The sequence below is a fragment of the Plecotus auritus genome, assembly GCF_963455305.1.
Source record: "Plecotus auritus genome assembly, chromosome: 5".
Taxonomy (NCBI): domain Eukaryota; kingdom Metazoa; phylum Chordata; class Mammalia; order Chiroptera; family Vespertilionidae; genus Plecotus; species Plecotus auritus.
This window is the reverse complement of record NC_137776.1, coordinates 51,247,057-51,268,282: the sequence shown is the minus strand read 5'-3', so window position 1 is coordinate 51,268,282 and position 21,226 is coordinate 51,247,057. Positions and strand designations below refer to the sequence as shown.

Genomic DNA, 21,226 nt, shown 5'->3' with positions numbered 1-21,226 from the left:
CACTTTTTATTTTTATCTTTATTGTTGAAAGTATTACGTATGTCCCCTTTTTCCCGCCATTGACCCCTTCTCAGTCAACTCTTAAGTATAATAAAATTTCAGAATATTAAGAAAACAGTAATTATGAAAGCATTACTCACATATATAGGGTGTCCCAAAAAATGTATACACAAACTTTGACTAGTTATAAAGGCAGTGTTTATTAAAATACATTTCATTTTCAAAATTGAGCTATCAGCTGTTAAAGTGTGTATACAATTGTTGGGAACACCCTGTATATACTATGCCAAAGCAGTGCTCAGATGAAAATTCATGTATATATAGTTAAACACTTACTCAGACATTAGGAAAAGAGCAACAAAATAAATGACGGTAAGCAAAAGGAAGAAATTAATAAAGATAAATGCAGAAATGGCATTAGCAAAACTATAGATAAGGAAATTAATCTGAAAGTACTTTATCTGTCTAATTTTTTATAGAAAGTCAGATAACCCAGTTAAGAAAAAAACAAATAATAAATTTACAACATAATAATTAACATAATAATCAATGATTATAGACATGGAGGAAAATTAAAAAAAGATATATTTCTATTAACATGGCAAATAAAATGTGAAAAGTTGGATAAAATGGAAGTTATTCTGGGAAAATAAAATTTACCAACTATAATTTATATGGTATGTGAGTATGTGTGTGTGTAAATCAAAGAACTAAACTGCAAAGAAGTACCACCTCAGATGTTCTCAGAAAATTATAACGCTCTCTCAAAGAGCAGAAAATTCTAATGCTATTTTAAACTATCCCAAAGCATAGAAAATTAAGAAAATCATCCAAATTCTTTTTATGTAGCAATGAAACATTAATATCAAAGTCTCACAAAGATTTTATGAAAAAATAAGATTAGAGGCCATTGTACTTACTAATATTGATGAAAAATCCAAATTAAAAATTAGCAGATAAACTTAACTGCACATTAAGAGAATTACTCATCATTGTCCAATAGGGTTTATTTTAGAGAATGCAAGGCCTTCCTTCCCTGAATTCAGTATTAAAAATCTATTTAAATAATATATCATATTAATTGATCTAAGGAGAAAAAATGCATGATCATCTCCGTGGATCCTGAAACCTAACATCATTTTGATTAAAATAAAATTATCTAACTAGGGCGAGGTGGTTTCCGTTAATACACCTGTATATCAGACCCACAGGCCTAGATCTGGCTTCTTGCTTAATGAGAAACAGAAGGGTATTCCCACTAAAGTCTGGAACAGATATGGGTGTTTATAACTACAGTTTTACATTGTGCTAAGTTTTATATTTAATTAGCAAATAGATAAGAAGAAAGAACATCAAGGCATAAAAATTAGAAAGGAGCCAATAAAGCTATGGCTATGAGAAGATTTATTCATTCATTCAAGAAGTATTGAGGCCCTACTATAGTCTAGGTACTAGTGAAAAAATGATACTTAAAATGTCCTTTGTTTATAGTGGTATCATTCTAGTAATATGCTATTATATGACCATATACCAGGAAATATTAGCCACAAACAATATGAAATGTTGGCATAAAATTAGTAATCATATATACATGCAGACATTAAGCAGTCAGAAGATCTGAGAAAATTCCTTATACTATCTAATAAAAGAGCGATATGCAAATTGACCGTACCTCCACTACACCCTCAAGCCACGCCCACCAGCCAATCAGGAGTGAGTATGTAAATTAACCCAACCAAGATGGCTGCAGCCATGGAGCTGCAGCAAGCAGGAGGCTTGGGTTTCCTCGGCAATGAAGGAAGCCAAGCTTCCCTGCCACCCTGGCCGGCCCAGGCCTACACTCAAACCTCAAAGTTTCAATTATAGAAGATAAATAAATCCCAACAAAAATGGCGGCAGCCATGGAGCTGGAGAGAGCAGGAGGCTTGAGTTGCCCCTGGCTATGGAGGGAGCCAAGCTCCCACAGCCCTGGCCTGCCTTGGTCTCCACTACAAAGTTTCAATTATAGAAGATAAATAAATCCCAGATACCAGTGCCTCCGCTTGGGTCGCCGGGGGGCGTGGCCAGCCTGCAAACCACCACAGGCCCCTTGCCCAGGCTGCTCCATGCCCCAAGGGAACCCCCACCATGATCCAGGTCACCCTTCAGGGCAAACCAGCTGGCCCCCACCTGTGCACCAGGCCTCTATCCTATCTAATAAAAGAGTAATATGCAAATTGACCATCACTCCAACACACAAGATGGCTGCCCCCATGTGGCCAAAGATGGCTGCCCCCATGTGGACACAAGATGGCCACCACAAGATGGCCAGCAGGGGAGGGCAGTTGGGAGGGACCAGGTCTTCAAGGGAGGGCAGTTGTGAGCGACCAGGCCAGCAGGGGAGGGCAGTTGGGAGGGACCAGGCCTGCAAGGGAGGGCATTTGGGGGTGATCAAGCCTGCAGGGGAAGGCAGTTAGGGGTGACCAGGTCGGCAGAGGAGGGAAGTTGGTGGCGACCGGGCCTGCAGGGAAGGGCAGTTGGGAGGGACCCAGGCCTGCAGGGGAGAGCAGTTAGGGGTGACCAGGCCTTCAGGGGAGGGCAGTTAAAGGTGACCAGGCCTGCAGGGGTGGACAGTTAGGGGCAATCAGGCTGGCAGGTAGAAGCGGTTAGGGGCAATCAGGCAGGCAGGCCAGTGAGTGGTTGGGAGCCAGCAGTCCTGGGTTGTGAGAGGGATGTCCGACTGCCCGTTTAGGCCCGATCCTACCTGGATCGGGCCTAAACGGGCAGTCGGACATTCCTTGAGGGGTCCCAGATTGGAGAGGGTGCAGGCTGGGCTGAGGGACACACACCCCCGTGCATGAATTTCGTGCACCAGGCCTCTAGTTTATAATAGAAATCCAAAAAAGATAACATCCCCAGGAATAAATGTAACAAGGATGTGCAAGGTATGTGAGGAAATTTCAAACACTGTTGAAGGACACAAAAGACAAATTGAGTAAAGATGTCAATTCACTCTATGTTAATTTAAGAACTTGATATAATCTCATTAAAAATACCAACCAGTTTTCTCGTTTGACCATTTGTTTATATTTTGAAACTGGACAAGCTAATTCTAAAGTACATATCTATACTAATAAAAGGGTAATATGCTAATTAGACCGGGAGACCTTCCAGACGTCCTTCCAGACAAAGCCATCATGGTGGGGCTGAGGCAGAGGCAGTTAGGGGCAATCAGGCTGGCAGGGGAGGGCATTTGGAGGCGAGCAGGCTGGCAAGGTGGGCAGTTGGGGGTGAGCAGGGTGGCAGCAGGGGGCAGGTGGGGGCGATCAGGCTGGCGGGGGGGCAGTCGGGGGCAATCAGGCCGGCAGGGGGGGCAATTGGGGGCGAGCAGGCTGTCAGGGGGGGCAGTTGGGAGCAAGCAGGCCAGCAGGGGTTGGCAGTGGGGGCAAGCAGGCCGGCAGGGCGGCAGTTGGGGGCGAGCAGATCTGTGGGGGGGGCACTTGGGGGCAAGCAGGCCGGCAGGGGGGGCACTTGGGGGTGAGCAGGTCAGTGGGGGGGACACTTGGGGGCGAGCAGGCCAGCAGGGGGGGCACTTGGGGGTGAGCAGGCCGGTGGGGCAGTTGGGGGCGAGCAGGCTGGTGGGGGGGGTGTTTGGGGATGATCAGGCCGGCAGGCAGAGTGGTTAGGGGTGATCAGGCAGGCAGGCAAATGAGCGGTTAGGAGCCAGCGGTCCTGGATAGCGAGAGGGATGTCCAGGGATCGGGACTAAACCGGCAGTCGGACATCCCCTGAGGGATCCCAGATTGGAGAGAGTGCAGGCCTGGCTGAGGGACACCCCCTCCCCATGCATGAATTTTGTGCACTGGGCCATTAGTAGAAAAATAAAAAAAGATTTCTAAGTAACCTAACTTCATATCCTTGCACAAACATAATAGAAAAATGGAAGAATAGATTCAATTTCTCCTGGGAAAAATGTGAACAATGGTATTGACCTATCTGGGTGGCCATTTGAAAAGAAAGATTCACACCTCCCACTGTATACTAAGATATGCATATTTCAATTACACTAAAGATTGAATGTAAAAATCAAAACTATAAATGTATTAGAATCAAAACAATGTGGGAGAATTTCTTGGACATTTAGAATAGAAAAGTCTTTTCTAATTATGACCCAGATTCAGAGACTATAGCGGAAACAATTGGTAAATTCAAATACGTTTAAAAACAAACAAACTTCTGCAAGTAAAAAATATAAGCAAAAACCACACCATAAGCTAACTATAATGCACAAGTGACACAATGGAACAAAATATGCAGCCAGTGGTGCACACAAAGGTTTAATGGAAGAAATTAAAGAATAATTGAAGAAATTCTACAAATTAATAAAGAAAATATCTGCAAATGAAGAAAAAATGGACAATAAATATGAAAAGACTGTACATAAAAATGAAATACAGATGGTTTTTAAAACACATGAAAAGATGCTTCTCTCAGAAAAAGAGGAAATCAAATTTTAAAATATACTGAGTTGCTACTTTTTATACGTCAGACTGGAAAATAATTAAGTCTGATATTATACTCTATTGATGAGGCTTTGGGAAATGAGCACGCCTGCTTGCATGAGAGTATTAGTTGGTGAGATTATTAATGAAGGGGGTTTTTCAATATCCAAACATATTGCAAATGCATAGACCCTTTGATCACCAACATTCACTTCCGGGAGTTTATACTTGTATATGAAATGGCCTGTAGAAAGTGACCCAGGACAAGGTTATTTATTGCAGCATTGTTTATAGTAGTGGAAGTTTGGAAGCTAACTAAATGGCCATTCATAGGGGAGTGGATAAGTAAATTAGGCATATTCTTAGTTCTACAAAGGAAGGAGGGTGTCCTTTATATTTTTATTAGAGGCCTGGTGCACGAAATGCGTGCACGGGTTGGGGAAGGGTGTCCCTCAACCTGGCCTGCACCCTCTCCAATCTGGGATCACTCTCACAATCCGGGATCACTGGCTTCTAACTGCTCGCCTGGCTGCCTGCCTGAGTGTCCCTAGCCGCTTCTTCCTGCCAGCCTGATTGTCCCCTAATCGCTCCCCTGCCGGCCTGATTGATGCCTAACTGCTCCTCTGCTGACCTGATCGCCCCCAACTGCCCTCCCCTGCTGACCTGATTGCCCACAACTGCCCTCCCCTGTTGTGACCCGCCTCCTCTGTGTGAGATGGTGGAGATGCCGGGACCAGCCTCCTCTGCACTGTGCAGAGCCACAGGACCCCCATGCCTCACTGTGCAGAGCCGGCCACAAGGCCCCGCCTCTGCTGTGCGTGTAGCCATCTTGTGGCGGCCATCTTGTGACGATGTTGCATGAGGATGTGACGCCACTTAGGCTTTTATTATATAAGATAATGGACATATTCCAAGACACATTGTAAAGTGAAAAACCCAAAGTCCAGAATGATGTATGTAGTATGCAGCCATCTATGTGACTGGCAGGGGGAGGGGGGTACAGGGAGGTGGGTATAAGAATATATATTCAAATTTGCTTACATTTGCGTAAAACAACACTGGAAAGAACCTGATTTAATGACTGGTTACCTGGTAAGAAGGGGAGAGGAGGACATGAGAGAGGAGGAACAAAGAAGGAAGGTGAAACTTGGAATAATTTTTAATTTGGGAACCATATGATTGTTTTACCTAGTCAATAAACTTAGAATGTAAATTGAAATTAAAAATGAATTCTTCTAGGAAAATGGTCAGTATAAGATATATTGTAGGCTATAAATTTTTCTCTCCCACACTTTTAAATTAAACAAGGCATAAAGGGAGAGTGGAGATGGTGTCAGGACTACTAATAAAAACAGCTCAACGTACATGCCTTCCTGAAAGTTGGCAAATAACTTTTACAGACACAAGCTCAGCACATTTTATAACTTCAATCGTAATACTGAGGCCACTGGCTGTGTTTCCTGTGTGTCTGACACTTAGAATTGATTGAGATGCTTTAAAGGGTGTCATGTGAAAATTCAACCCTCATAACTAGAGAGCAGAAAGCTGGTCAGCCTGCCTTCCCCATTTTTGGTTATTTTCTCTGATCATTAATGCCTCCTTCTATGAAAGCAAAGCTAGAAGAAATAAGGAATAAAACTAAATTAGTTTAGTCGTGTTGTGTGGCAGGTCACCCTCCGCAGGAATATTATGCCAAATATTATGGGAGGAAAGGAAAGGGGAGAACTCACATGTGCTGAGTTTACATTTTTTACGTTTGGTCCTCACCACCATCCCATTTAGGTGGATAAATAGCCCTTTTATTAAATGGGTGAGGAAACCGAGGCTCAGAGGGGTAGGTCCTTGGAGGGAGGAGTTGAACCTATGTCTGTCATCTCCTAATGTTCCAGAAATGTGTGAGACAATTATCATCCTGTGGCAAGAATAAATAGCGTCTCTTTCCACCACACCACGTTTGTGTCTTCAAGTTGTACATAGTCCTTGTAAAGGTTTTGATGGGGACCAGTAAAAATGAATGACCAGAAAAATGAATAGAAGAGGAATATGTGAAGAATAGAGGAGAGGGGAGAGAGAAGAAAGAAAAAACATGTTTTGTAGTGGAATTGGTCCCTTAGGCTAACGCCAGCTATTTGGGGATTATTCCAAGCTTTTTGTTATCCTGATATATGATGATTAAGTCTAGCTTTTTTTTTTTTTTTTTTTTTCCCCTGAGAAAGGGAAATATTGAAATGATGCCTCTGCACATTCACCTAAGGTGGCCTTTACTTCTCTGCTGCAGAAGACTTTGTTGATGAACTTTGTTTTGAAACTTCTTTCCTTGAAGGCTAATGGAACTGACTCAGCCAGGTGGCTGTCCCATTGCATCTTCATTGCTGATAAGAAGTGCAAGCATTAGAGCAAGATTCATATTTTTCAATGCTATTTCACAGGGAATAACTTTGCTTGTCCTAAGTGGTTAGTCACGTTCACACTGCTAATGGAAGGCCTACGTCCTCAGTGGTAAATATGGAAATCTCAGTAGCAGATTTTATATATATATATATATATATATATATATATATATATATATATATATATACACACACACACACACACACATACACACACACATATATATATATACATACATATATATGTATGTATATATATATGTATATGTGTGTGTGTGTGTGTGTGTGTGTGTGTGTGTGTGTTATATATATATATATATATATATATATATATATATATATATATATATACCTCAACTGTAGACAAGGGCATATCTCTTTTTGGAGCAGATGGAAATGGTTTTCCTGGTACCTTGTTTCACAGCATCCTGATGAGAAGAGATTGGAAGGCCTCTCCAAGCAGCTGGACTGGGATGTTCGCAGCATTCAGCGCTGGTTTAGACAAAGACGCAACCAGGAGAAGCCAAGCACACTGACGAGGTTCTGTGAGAGCATGTAAGTTGCTGTTTTTCTTTTTGAAAGAAAAATCTGCTTAGTAACTCATACCATCACTGAGGTGAAAAATAAAGGCTTGGTCCAGGCTCCAGCAGCCCCTAAAAAGCCATCTGGTGGGGAAAATAGTCTATGAAAAACTGGGGGAATAGTTGGTACAAGTTTGTGGTTTCCACTTCGGATGCAGTAAATGAAGTTGGCTTCTGCATGGAGTTCCTACAAAGAAGGCATATTACAGAACCCACAATGGAATTTTCAGTCAGCCACTTGAAATATAGCACTAAAAATCATTACATTTATAGTTTGAATTTTAATAGAGTAGACTTTGTCATGATCTTTCCACTGATAAAGCTGAGACACTAGGATATATTATCAGAGGGTCACACTGATGACCTATATTCCTGGAGATTTAAGAAATGGCTGCATTATATTCTTGGGTGAGTTTAATGAAGCATTGCTTGAAGGTGGGGCATGGAATGAAATTCTCTACTATTTCAGAAATGTGAAGTTTATGGTGTGTAAATTACATCTCAAGGAAGCTGTTAAAAATGATAGAAGACCCAGCGAGAACTCTTCTAGCACAGGGATATTTTGACGTAGTGACACTCAATACACGTATCTACAGGAAAGTTAGAGAAAGGGATATTGAAGCATTGAGCACATCCCCCACAAAGGGAGGATTCTGCCTCATTGTTCTAGTTGGTTTTCCTCCTCTGGGATACCTGGTACCTGTGTCTAACTGTTCTTTCCTTCCTTTGGGAGCTTTTTCCTGACACCTGGTTTTTTAACAGAAGTGCTGTCAGTGTAGCTCCCTCCATTGCAGGCTCTTTCTATTTGGGGTTAAAGTTACATTTTCAGGTCTGGCTTTCAATTATGCCCAAAAAGTGTTTTAGCAATTGTAATCTAAGGCTTAAAGGAAAACCTAATCTTCTAGGACAGTGGTCGGCAAACTCATTAGTCAACAGAGCCAAATATCAACAGTACAAAGATTGAAATTTCTTTTGAGAGTCAAATTTTTTAAACTTAAACTTCTTCTAATGCCACTTCTTCAAAATAGACTCACCCAGGCCGTGGTATTTTGTGGAAGAGCCACACTCAAGGGGCCAAAGAGCCGCATGTGGCTCGCGAGCAGCAGTTTGCCGACCACGGTTCTAGGAGAATGAGTGAGAGGCAGAATAATGTCATAAATCCTAGGGCTGGATAAATATGGGGTGCATTAACAGGGTCTTCAGGAGGTCAGAATATTTATAAAACATGGAAAAACAGCCTCGTAGATACAATCTGCAAAGCCCTTCCTGTAATTGAAGTTAGTGGCAGATTATGGAGGAAGGATTTATGCATCTGAGCTCCTGCTCAGAAGCTGGGATTGCTTCCTGGCCTGGTCCTGCCAAAACCCAAAGGGCCAGGGCTCCATCCTAGAACTGCAGGTCTGAGTAGGGGTGAAGTGGGGTCTCAGCACATGCCCACACACTGAAGCTCAGGTGCCATCTGCTCCAGCTCCCACTGACTTACTTGGTACCTCCATGCTAGCTCTTTCTACACTATGCTGAGTCTACATCAGCGTGTGTAGGAAGCAGTCACCTGGATCCTGTTAAAGTGCAGATTCTGATTCAGTCGTTCTGGGATGGCAGCTGAGAGTGCATTGTTAGCAAATTCCCAGGCCATGATGCTGGTCCATGGATCACTTTGACAAGCAAAGCTCAACGTTATACCAATGTCTGTGTCTTCTCCCTGAATTCAGCTGGTTCTTACCTGCATACCACAATCACCAGGATGATTACTGTTACAATTAGTTAAAAATATTTCAATTAGTTAAAAATATTATTATATTTAAAATTGTTTGTCTTGAAATATTAATGCTTATTGCATGTAAATGGCTAATTATTTTGTATCTACAATCTAGTAATATATTTATTTTGTATATTGTAAAAAAACCCAGAAACTTAATGTATCTGTTTTAAATTAAAAAAGAAAACATTATGCTAAAGGAAAGAAACCAGTCACAAAAGGCCACATATTGTATGATTCCATTTATAGAAAATGTCTAGAACAGGCAAATCCCTAAAACAGAAATCAGATCAGTGGTTGCCAGTGGCAAGGAGGGAGAGTTGGAAAGTGACAGCTGACAAGTACGGGGTTTCTTTTTGGAGTGATAAAAATGTTCTGGAATTAGCCCAGCTAGTGTTGCTTAGTGGTTGAGCATTGACCTATGAACCAAGAGGTCCCCGGTTCGATTCCTGGTCAGGGCACATGCCTGGAGTTGCAAGCTCAATCCCTAATGCAGGGCGTGGAGGAGGCAGCCAATGGATGTGTGTCTCTCATCAATGTTTCTATCTCTCTCTCCCTCTCTCTTTAAAATCAATAAAGACATATTTTTAAAAATGTTCTGGAATTAAAAAACATTTCTAAATAACTGCTAGAGGCATGGCAATGTGAAGGCACAATGTGGGGTTGGGGGTGCATAAAGGTATCAATTATGATCTCTTCCCTTGGGTAGCTTATTTATAATAGTGTCATGTAAAATGTAATATCTCAATATGTGAGAGTCAAGACAGGTATTAAAAAATAACCAGATATGTGTGCTAAACGATTGGTATGCACAGACAGTAACTAAAGATTAAAAGATAAAGATCAATTGTGGGTTAGAGCACACACAGGGGTTGCTGGGACTAGAAGTGAATCATTACCAGTGGCCTTTGACCCTGTTGCAGAAGACTGTTGATGAACTTTGTTTTGAAACTCTTCTCCCTTGCCCTCTAGGTTGGCAATAGATTCTCCTGCCTTTCTGAGGACTTTGGTTTGCATCATTTATTCTTTTATTTTCCTTATGGTCTTTAATGGGCCACTTCTCCAGATTCAGTCTTCCATCTCTCATTTCCCTTTCTACCTTCCATCCTCTGTGTAAAAGGAGTTCTTTTCTCTCACAACTTCTTCCAAAGCCATGTGTCCAGTGCAAATATTTCTTCTGAGTCACCTCCAGCTGGCAACTCTGATTTGCTTCTACTCCTGACTTCTCTTTTTCTCATATTCATGTATGCTTCTATTGTGTTACAGGCTGGAAATAAACCATCCAGCCCCTGAGATCCATTAGTTCTTTTTTTTTTTTTTTTAAACATATTTTATTGATTTTTTTACAGAGAGGAAGGGAGAGGGATAGAGAGTTAGAAACATCGATGAGAGAGAAACATCGATCAGCTGCCTCCTGCACACCCCCTACTGGGGACATGCTCGCAACCAAGGTACATGCCCTTGACCGGAATCGAACCTGGGACCTTTCAGTCCGCAGGCCGACGCTCTATCCACTGAGCCAAACCGATCTCGGCTCCATTAGTTCTTTATAAAACCACTGCAATTGCCCCAGTCCTGATGGGTCTCATAAATCCCATTATTTATCTGATACGCTTGTTTGCTGCAAATTTTTTTTAACATTTTCCTAAAATACTATTATCTCCATGGCCTGCTGCTTTAAAACCTTAATGATTTTCCTACAACTATAGGATCAATATTAGGCTCCTTAGCCTGATATAGTCTGGCCTTCATCTGTTTGATGTTAGTTACCCAGATGATCCCTTTCTTCCAGAGGTCTGTGTTTCCACTGTCCATACTTTGTTCATTCCTGCCTTGGTTTGTTCCATGCTTCTGATTGGGAACCTCTGCCCCACCCATGTACCCCATATCCATTCTTCAAACCCCAGGCCCTCTTAGAAATGTGTTGTGACTGTTGGGTCTGGAGGGAGCGTTACTTCTTCTGAATTCATAGTCCTTATTGGAAGAGCTAGTCACTTAATACCGAGTCATGTGTTTACTTATGTGGTTATTTATCTTTTCATAGCTTGTCTATATAGTCTCACCCTAATTATATCATATGTGCTCCTTGAGGGCACAAGAACCACATCTTGTTTTTCTTGCATTCTTCTCTGCCTTTACCACAACATGTAGACGTTGCTGAATCAATATTTGTCGAATGACTCTATGTTCAGATGACATTGTTTTGGAAGAATTTGCTGATCTAAGTTGGCATACTGCCCCTACCCCCAATGAAGAGTGTCTGATATACTTGGACTTTACCTAAAATTTACCTGGAAATTATTACTGAACTATGGAATGCTCCAAGCCAATTTCAAAAGCAGAAACCAGGGGGAAAGAATGGGATAGCAAAGAAGTACATTTAGATAGCACCACGGAAAATAAAACAATTATATTGTTCTGTGCATGCACACATGTATGTCACAGTTATTTACTCACCACTTTAAAAAATAATCTGGGAAAGCCATCTTAACCAGGGATGCACTTCATAATCACCTGGTAAACTTTCCAAAATATGTACACATGCCCAGGTCCCACACCAGCATGTCTGATTAAGTGTGGGAAAACTCGGGTGGGGTCTGGACATGCATATCTTGGAAGAAATATCCTGAATACTGATGACACACATCTCTGGTTAAGAAGCAGTAATCTCTGAGAAGAGATGACTGCTGTTCAAACCTACTAAACAAGCAAGACAACACAACTTTGGAGCTTCTAGATCTAGGACCCCAATGGAAAGATTCTGTAGTTTTTTTGTTATGTAAGTACTGCTTTAGAAACCATAGCATCCCTCCAGGGGAATTGTATTTCATCTGTCAACAGCATAGAATGCACCAAGATGCATGCCAAACAGTGCTTATAACCATCTGCTGGCATGTCCAATTTTGGGCACACCCATTTAACGCAGAAGGACTGAGTAGGAGAAGCTGTTCAGCAAGCAATGTGTTGAAACATTGACGTGGTATTTTTTTTTCTCTTCATGCTGATGTCAGTCATTTACAGCTGTGTTTGTTTTGATGAATATTTCTTCCAGAAGCATTTCAATCTTTATTGGAAATTGAAATAGAGATTTTCAAGAGGGAGTAAAGAATTTATAAAAATGAGATGTCATGTGAGACATTTTAGGAGAAACTGGCTCTGAATGGGAGCCATTTAACTGGGGGATCAGGCTTTGAGGCTTCACCTTCCTCCTCTAACAATATCTGGATAACATAAAAGTAAATATCTGAAATGAAGATATCTGCAGGGTGACACAGGAAGGGGCAGAGATAAATTTTCAGAGTAAAATGCTTTCCTCTCAATTGTGCCCTACCTATGCTCATTATTTTTGAATATTGTGCAGTAGGTTTAATAGCACACATCTGGGAGTAAATACTACGTGTGGCTTTCATTTCAGCAGTCTCTATTTGACTGGACAGATAAATCTCCCACATGATAACCTGAAAATGTAGGAGAAGGAATAGTCATGCTTCACAGATTAGTGGTAATTTATTTGGATTGAAGTTTGATCCGTGTGGAGACTTGCTATAAGATGCGGATCCAAGATTGTCTTTTGTTTAGGGATTCCATTTTAGACTTGATGCTGATTAAAATTATCCACAAATGCTTCTGTATCTGTATGCTTCTGTTAGTGGTAGCACAATGACCAAAATCTGGGAACCTTTTGAAATTGTGTCTTCATTTCTGCAAAGAAGGCCTGTGGTCTTCTTAATTTGTGATTCCATTGAACTAAGGATAACTCAGCATGAGAAATGAGTGGCTTAACCAGTTGCCTTCATGCCACCAACTCGGTCACTGCTTTTATTTGTTAGCTGTTTTATTTGGACAAATCAGCAGTGCTGTCTGTGACTTCAATACGAAAGATTTGTATTGAAGTCACAGACAGATAATTGAGGGGTGAAAAGGATCGGGGTTGTACAGGAAGCAACAAGTTGAGTCTCATATTCCTTTATTTCAGATCAGTCTTCGAGCTGAGGAAATGGTCTGGTTTTTATAACTCAGTCACCTGTTTGAAAAAAAAAATCAACTGCATATTTGTAAACTGCTTTAGGATCTTCTATATTCCACACTAGTGATGGACAAAATTTGCCAAAAAAACAATTCAGTTTTGATGATTTTCTCCATTAGATCATGACGTGAGCATCTTTTGCAAAGTTCACCATCAAAGTTATGCTGGAGATTGATGCGGTTTCAGAACAGGAGAATAAGAAAAGTTATGTCTTCATTTTATCCGTACTGGGATACATGATCAGCAGTGTGTCGATACTGATCATAAGTCTGAAAAAACATTAATCGTAAATTTGGGGACAACCACTTAGGTCTTGAATAGTATAAGGTTGAGTTGTTTTGTTGCTGTGAAGGTGGTGATTATTTTTCATTAATACAAAATCATTCCTAGGTTGGTGAACAATTTCCATCATTCAAAGTATATAGTTACTCTGGCCTCATTATTGTTCAAATTTGGTGTTGAAGGCTATTCTTGACTATTTCCAGTGGATTTAAATCAGTGGTTTGTATTCAGGTCAGTTTTGATATTGGAATAGGAGTCAGGAAACTTTTCCTGTAAATGGCCAGAAAGTAAATATTTTAGGCCACATGAGCCTGGTGACAATTACAACTCTGCTGTTATACCACAAAAACAGCCCTAGACAATGCAAATGTGCATGGCTGGTTTTCAATAAACCTTTATTTATGGATTCTGAAGTTTGAAGTCATCATTTTCAAGTGTCATGAAGCATTATTCTTAATTTTTTCTCCCAGCAATTTAAACATTTTACAACTATTCTTAACTCATGGGCTGTACAAAAACAGATGGCCTTCTGGATTTGGCTGGTAAGCCATCGTTTGCTAAGTGCTTTAGGATTACAGTAATATTAACAGTTCTTTCAGAGTTTCAAGAAAGAGAATGTGTTCTTGTAGCACCAGGCACAGTAATCCATTGCCCAGAGTGTTGCCATGTAATAGAAGCATTATGACAGTTCTGTAATTAGTCCTGAGACATGGTGCCTTAATGCAGTTTCATTTGGCTCAATCAAGCCCTCTTTGATCTTATTAGTATTCTTAGGCAGTGTCGCTTTCACTACAAACATTATGAAGATTGATGAACCTGACTATAGGCAGTCTATTCTTTTGCCATGAATAAGCTCTTAAAACCTTTCTCCCTCTTTCCACTCCAGACCTACCATCTGTAGCAAGTTAACTCGGGTTTTCCAATTAAATCAAGCCTCTCACATTCCTTGATGGCATATGGCTAGGCCTCTAATCCATGTGTACTGGCTAATTAAGGAAAACATAGTTTTTCTAAATATATCAAAGAGGCTGTACTTTGGTCAAGCTGGCTGCATACTCAGTATTGTTGGTCAGTTTTCTTTACATATTCAGTTTCTTAAGGCTCTGTAGCCCGGCAGTCCGAGTTCCAATAATTTTGTTCAACATGGAGTTGGAGAATGATGAAAAGGACAGAGAATAGCCCTGGCCAGGTGGCTCAGTTGGTTGGAATGTCATCCTGTACACCAAAAGGTTATAGGTTCAGTTCCAGTCAGGGCACATACCTAGGTTGCAGGTTCAGTCCCCAGTCGGGGCATGTATGGGATGCAGTTTCTCTCTCATATCGATGTTTCTCTCTCCCTTCCTTCCTCTCTCTCTAAAATCAATAAACATCCGCAGGTGGGGATGAAAAAAAAGGACAGAGTAAATTGAAGAATAACTGAATTTATTAAGGCCTAATATTCTTATTTAATTCTCGTCTGCCATATTTTGAATTTGTAATAATTTCTCTTTGTTGTTTAATCTATTTTAAAAGTTATTTATTATTTAGGACAAACTTATGAAAATCATTATAATCAACTTTGATTATAGGAGATATATAAAATGTTTGTAAAATTTAGAGAAAAATCCTCCAAAGCCTACCAAACAGAAATTAATACTTTAATCTTTTCTACTTATACAGGATTGTAGTCTAGATATGTGCCCACACAAATACACATACATGCTCTGTATCTAAGTTTGGTGCCTGCCCTTCTCGAGACTTTTTTTATGGAACCCACCTCATCAGAGTGTCTGAAGAAGACTACAGAAACATTATGTTTCATGCTTTGTCTTCCGGATCCATAAGTCACTATTCTCTGAGTGGCAATACAGTCAGTTGTGCTATAATATGATGTATACATTCCACAAAATTGAATAACAGAACAAAACAAAATAACACATGGTTTATGAGAAAAATGAGTCAGGACACAACACTCAAAAACTTCATCAGTGACATTATAAAAAGAGTTAGGAACCTAGTAAAAACAGGTGTATAGTGTTACACATTAAAAAAATAGAGCTTACCTTTAAAAAAAACCAGATGTTTGCTTGTAAATTGCTGTTGGGTATAGGTTTGCTAGGGCTGCCATAACAAAATCCCACAGGCTTAAACAACAGGAATTTGTTTCTCACAGTCTAGAAGCTAGAAGTCCAAAATCAGTGTGTCACAGGGTTAGTTTCTCTTGACACTTTTCTCATTGGCCACCTTCTCCCTGTGTCCTCACATCGTTTTTCCTCTGTGCATGCTCACCCTTGATGCTCCTTCTCAGAAGGACACCAATCATATTGGACTAAGACCCTAAACTTAGAATCTCATTTAACCACAGTTGCTACCATAAAGGCCCCATTTTCAAATACAGTCACATTGGACTTTAGGGCTTCAATGTATGGACGTTGGTAGGCACAATTCTGTCCATAACAGTATTGGAAGGGTTACAGCTCATAATTTCTATGAAGCGGAGAAAGGAAGATGATCCAAAATTGGAGAGCAAGTTGTGACAGCAGATGGGTGTGGCTCGTAGCACGTGTGAATTGAGGTGGCTTGGAGATGTTTGAGAGGGGTGCGTGTGTTTTGTGTATTCCTGCACTGCTCAGGTTAACTCAGTGTAGTTCTCTGCAGTTACCTAGAGCTTCTGGCAGATGAAATCACATATAAGCAATTATGAAATTCTTGTTATACTCACAAAACACTAGAAGACATTCATGGTTTCACAACAAGCTTTGCAGCGAGACTAATGGAACAGGGTAGTGGTGTGATGGGGGAGCTCTGGAGCCCGGCAGTCCGAGTTCCAGTCTTTTCTCTAGGAAAAACCTCTGGGGTATTTGGGACAGATGTTTGGCCCCCCTCAGTTTCAGTTTCTTTCTTTGTCAAATGGGCAGGTAGTGCCTGTCTCATAGGGTCATTGTGGAGGCTAAATAAATAAGTTACCATCTATACAGTGTAGAAAAGTGTGTGGCACACACAGGGGTGGTGAATGTTAGGTACTGTCAACACCATCACACAGCCAGTTGTTAGTCAAGCTGGTGTAACAGGAGCAGCAGCAAATAGCTAGTATTGTGTCAAAACCGTGCCTGGGCAGTGTGGCCCCCCAATAGGCACACTACCTACCACAGGCAGCTCCGGTGTTTGTCATTTTTGGAGGAGAGATCCAAGGAGAACAGGTTCTCAATTTAGATGAAGCTCTTTTGTTCTGTGGAACCCCAAGAAGACAGAACCACGTGACCTTGTGAGGTCACAGGGCTGTTAACGTGGGCTTTACTTACACACAAGAAAAAGATGCCAAACCCGTCTGGGTTCAGAGGGCCAGAGCCCTGGGCTTGCTGTTGTGCAGCAACGTGACAGAAGTGGACGAGAAAGGGTGTCCTACTTCAGCAGGGACCCGTGCCCACTGTGCCTGCAGAGGCATCACATGAGAAATGTCAGAACAAACAGTGAATGTCTTTGAGCCACAGTGGTTTAAAATTTGCCAGGTGATTCTGAGGAGGACACAGCTTCCCTCTGCCAGGAGGGAGCGGGAGCAAAGCCTGGAGCCCAGCAGGGCTGGCTTTAGTAGAGCCACCTGTGCTAGAGCCAGGACAGCCTGATCAGCTGTGGGAGAGGCCAGCGTGGCCTCTTAGTGTGGGAACTTGAGTTAAATGTAATATTTACTGGTTACCTCCTATGTGCTAAGGAGGCAACTGACCTTGAACAAATTTGAGGCTGGGAATCACATGCACCTGGTTCATGTCTTGGCTCAAGCTATGGTACCCTTAGCGAGTAATTTAACTTTGCTAGGTCCCAGGGGCCTCTTCTGTAAAGGACAAATGACTCTTCCTCACAAGGTCATTTGGGAATTAAATGAGGGTTACATATAATGTGTGTCTCTCCATGCCTGAGGCTGCAAGTTGAATAAACAACCATTTCTGACCTTGTGGGACTCACAAGGGCAATTGATTCTCCTTATTAGTAAAGCTGGTCAAGACGTCGGATAGGTTGCTATATAACCTGTGATACTTAAGTGATGTGACTTATTTCTAAGGCCTTTTCCTTATTGCCCTAGCCATGGAGCTTTCTGGGTCTTGTATCTTAATGTGCCATCAAGAGAACTAATTTTAGGTTGTTGAGAAGGAAACACTTTGTTGCTTCCTCTTGGGAATCTGGTCCAATTTGCTCTCTCTTTCTGTCCTCTTTACTCTGCCTCCTGCTGTTCCAGGGCCAGAGCTTCTGCTTCCCTCTGGCTATTTGCCCTCCGGTGATTAGCTCATGGCGGCCACATCCCTTGGCAAGGGGCAGACAGGAACCCTAAGAGAATCCTCAACCATTACTAATTTGACTGTAATTGTCTTAAAAGGTGGTGCAATGCACATGACTCCCGATGTTGAAATATAGTAACTAGTCATTTGAGGAGTGAATGTTTGTGTATAAGGTGGTGTTAGAGGAGTGCGGGCATGTGGACAAAGTAGCAGGAGGCCCAGCCATTTCTCCTTTGGGAAGATTTGAGCAGATTCCAAGTGACTATTGGGGAAGCAGATCTTTGGGGTTTCTCTGTAGGCCTCCCCAAATTTAAATTCATAATCACATGGGAAACTTAACTAAATGCAATTAAGGCCAATTACTTTCATTTAAATGCAAGTCAAGCTGTTGGTAGTGTCCATTGGGCTGTCTTGACTTGAGAGAATTTAAATATTGTAGAAAAATGACTTTAAAGCTCAGCTGGCATGGCTCAGTGTTTGAGCATTGACCTATGAACCAGGAAGTCAATGTCCGATTCCTGGTCAGGGCACATGCCCAGGTTGCAGGCTCGATGGGGGGTGTGCAGAAGGCAGCCAATCAATGACTCTCTCTCATCATTGATGTTTCTGTCTCTCCCTCTCCCTTCCTCTCTGAAATCAATAAAAAATATATTAAAAATGATTTTAAATGTGGACAGTATTTTTTATTTGGCCTATATACCACCTCATAGCAGTTGCTATGTAGAATAGGGATTTTCAACTGGGGTCCACAAGAATTTTTAAAATAAATAGTCAGGCAGTACCTGACTATTTAATAGTCATGGGCCCTGACCTCTTTTCCAAAACAAAAAATTGATAGCAGCAACACAATAGCCGTCCAGTGTAAATGAATCAAAATTATATCTATTTTTTGTCCAATCAGCAAAAATATATTTTCGGTGTGCAGCAGAATTTTAGTAATTAGTTTATGTATGTTGTGAGATGAAAAGGTTGAAACTTGCTGATGTGGGAAGTTAATAATACTGTTTTTCGGAGGATACATTGCAAATGAGGTGATGGAGCACCATGACATACAGGTTAGCAGCAGAATTGGCATTAAAGGTTAGTGCACAAGTCTTGAACATTTCACTTAATTCTTCAGGGTTCTGATAATATCTGTACCCCTTGTATTTAGCCACAGATATAGTGACATTTTATATTTTCATCTTACATATGATTACATAACATTAGGGTTTCTTGCAGATGTGCTGGACACGTAATGCTGGTAGGAGAATTAGATCCTAAGTAAGAAGGGGAAAACAGTGTTTACTGAGGTTATGTTTTATTCCGGACACTTCCGTGGTTCTCAACCTTTCTAATGCTGTGACCCTTTAATACAGTTCCTCTTGTTGTGGTGACCCCAACCATAAAATTATTTTCGTTGCTACTTCATAACTGTAATTTTGCTACTGTTATGAATCGTAATGTAAATATCTGTGTTTTCCGATGGTCTTAGGCGACCCTGCTAGCGGTTCTCAACCTGTGGGTCGCAGGACCTTTGTAGTTGATCCTTATCGCCAATGTTTGTAGTATGCTAAGTATTTAAAACCTTTTGTACCCCTGAAGAAACTGAAGCAAAGAGAGATGGAGTAACAACCCATGTCACACAGCTAGTAAGTGACAGAGTTGGAATTTGTACCCAAATCTGACTAAATCTGGAGGCTTGTGTTATTTCAGCAGTACAATGTTAGAGAAAGCTCAAGAACATGGTATATTCCCACATTCAGAGCAAACATGGAAAGGGGGCTCTTTGGTGTTTTATTGCACATCCTGGTCTCCTTTCTGTTTCCTGTTCCCCTGCAGTTGATGAGGGACTAGTATTCAATGTCGTTGCTTTCTCCTTGGCACGCTGATTGCACTTCGAGTCATTCTCTACTAGTGCACTTGGAGACTTGCTATTTTCACTCTTTGGATCTCTCTCCGCTATTAAGCTGTCTATTGCCTTGGTTGCTGGGACTGTTGTCTTCATCTTCTCTTCCCCAAGGCTCAGCACAGTGCTGGTGCTCTGTACACCCCAATAACTGTCTACTGAATGAATCAATTATTTGGATTAAGTACTGGATTGAACCTCTTGGGGCGAGAGGACTGAATTTAATTAGAAGAAGCTCAAGTTTATTGTCTTTGAAATAGTCCTAGGGAAGATTGAGGTGGGGAGGAAAGAGGCAGGAAGGGCTTTTTGGAGGAGGTGGCATGGTGGTGTTTTTAGGGATGATTACATTGGCCAGGTAGAGAAAGAGAGTGTGGTTACCAGAGGCTCTCCAGAGAGTGGGAATTGCCTGGGAAGAATGGTGGGTTTGAAAAACTCCAGTCAGCAGGACAGGTGGCCAGGAGAGGGAAAGCCAAGAGGTGGGTGTGGACCTGTTGCCAAGCTAAGGCCCTGGGCATTTCTTCCCACCCTCTCCTCTCTACATATTTAGGGCCATCTGACCTTCTGCTCTAAAATGTCCTCATTTTGCCTGCTTTCACAAAAAGTCCATCTTTACTGACTGCTTGGCTCATTTAAGAATGGAGTTGTGTTTTATTATCAGTGCCTCATACCAATGTCTGACTAAATTTGAACCCTTTCATTCTTTTGTTAGAAAGAACACTTGCTCATTGAACATAAATCTCTCAAGTAATAGAGATTATTCTGAGCAGGCACCTTCCTTGTGTGGTCTGCCTTGCAAACTATTGTATCTACTAAAAAGGATAATTCAGTGCATTGAATTGGCATGATGACCTCCTCCTCTTTATTCCCCAACCCCCCGCACAAACATGCAAAAATTAAACATCCAAAGGAAAAAGAAAGAAATCTAAGTTAAATTATCACCTCACTATTGGCTACACCAACTGTGTCATATTTTACAGAAAATTACATCAGAGTGTGAGACCCATGCTGGTATTAGGCCATTAACTCGGCCTCTGCAATCAAGGTCCAACCTTGAACAAATAAGCAAACCAGGGCACACAGTCAGGAAAGATTGTCCCAGAAAATCCTGAAAAAAAGTCATGCGCCCACAGGACTTAATTCACTTTAAATTCCCAAATGGTTATGGAGGACCTTTATGTCACAGGGGTAAGTGCTGAGGGATTTAAAGGTTAAAAGAACAGAATGGCTGTTCCCTGGTGCTCTTTATAGAAGAGAAAGGCACAAACACTTAGAAAAAGCTCTAGGCGCATCTAGGTGTCCTTGGCGACAAAGCTGAGTTATCGTATTGTAATGAGTTCTTGTGGGCTAGCAAACTGAATTTCAGATAAACAAATCTAAGAATTGGTCAATGTAGAGAGCTTCTTATAGATTATTTTCATGATGGATGTGGGGGGCAGAATTCATTTTGAAGTTTATAAAATATTGAATTTTTTTGTGGAATTTTTATCTTTAGAAGAACATTGTGCATCTGGTGCTGTCCATGGAATAACAAGTGACCATGTTGTAATGGGATTGTGCCAGACTTTCCT

The 21,226-nt window shown here is 41.3% G+C and overlaps 1 protein-coding gene across 2 annotated transcripts in view; it reads left to right on the top strand.

The window, feature by feature from the left end:
* The window catches only part of CERS6 (ceramide synthase 6), a 264,685-nt gene that overhangs the window by 80,111 nt on the left and 163,348 nt on the right, over positions 1–21,226 (top strand). For both annotated transcript variants that reach the window (XM_080667729.1, XM_080667728.1), the window contains exon 3: positions 7,296–7,426. In XM_080667729.1, the coding sequence (XP_080523855.1) occupies positions 7,296–7,426 (131 nt within the window). The remainder of the gene's footprint in view (positions 1–7,295; positions 7,427–21,226) is intronic.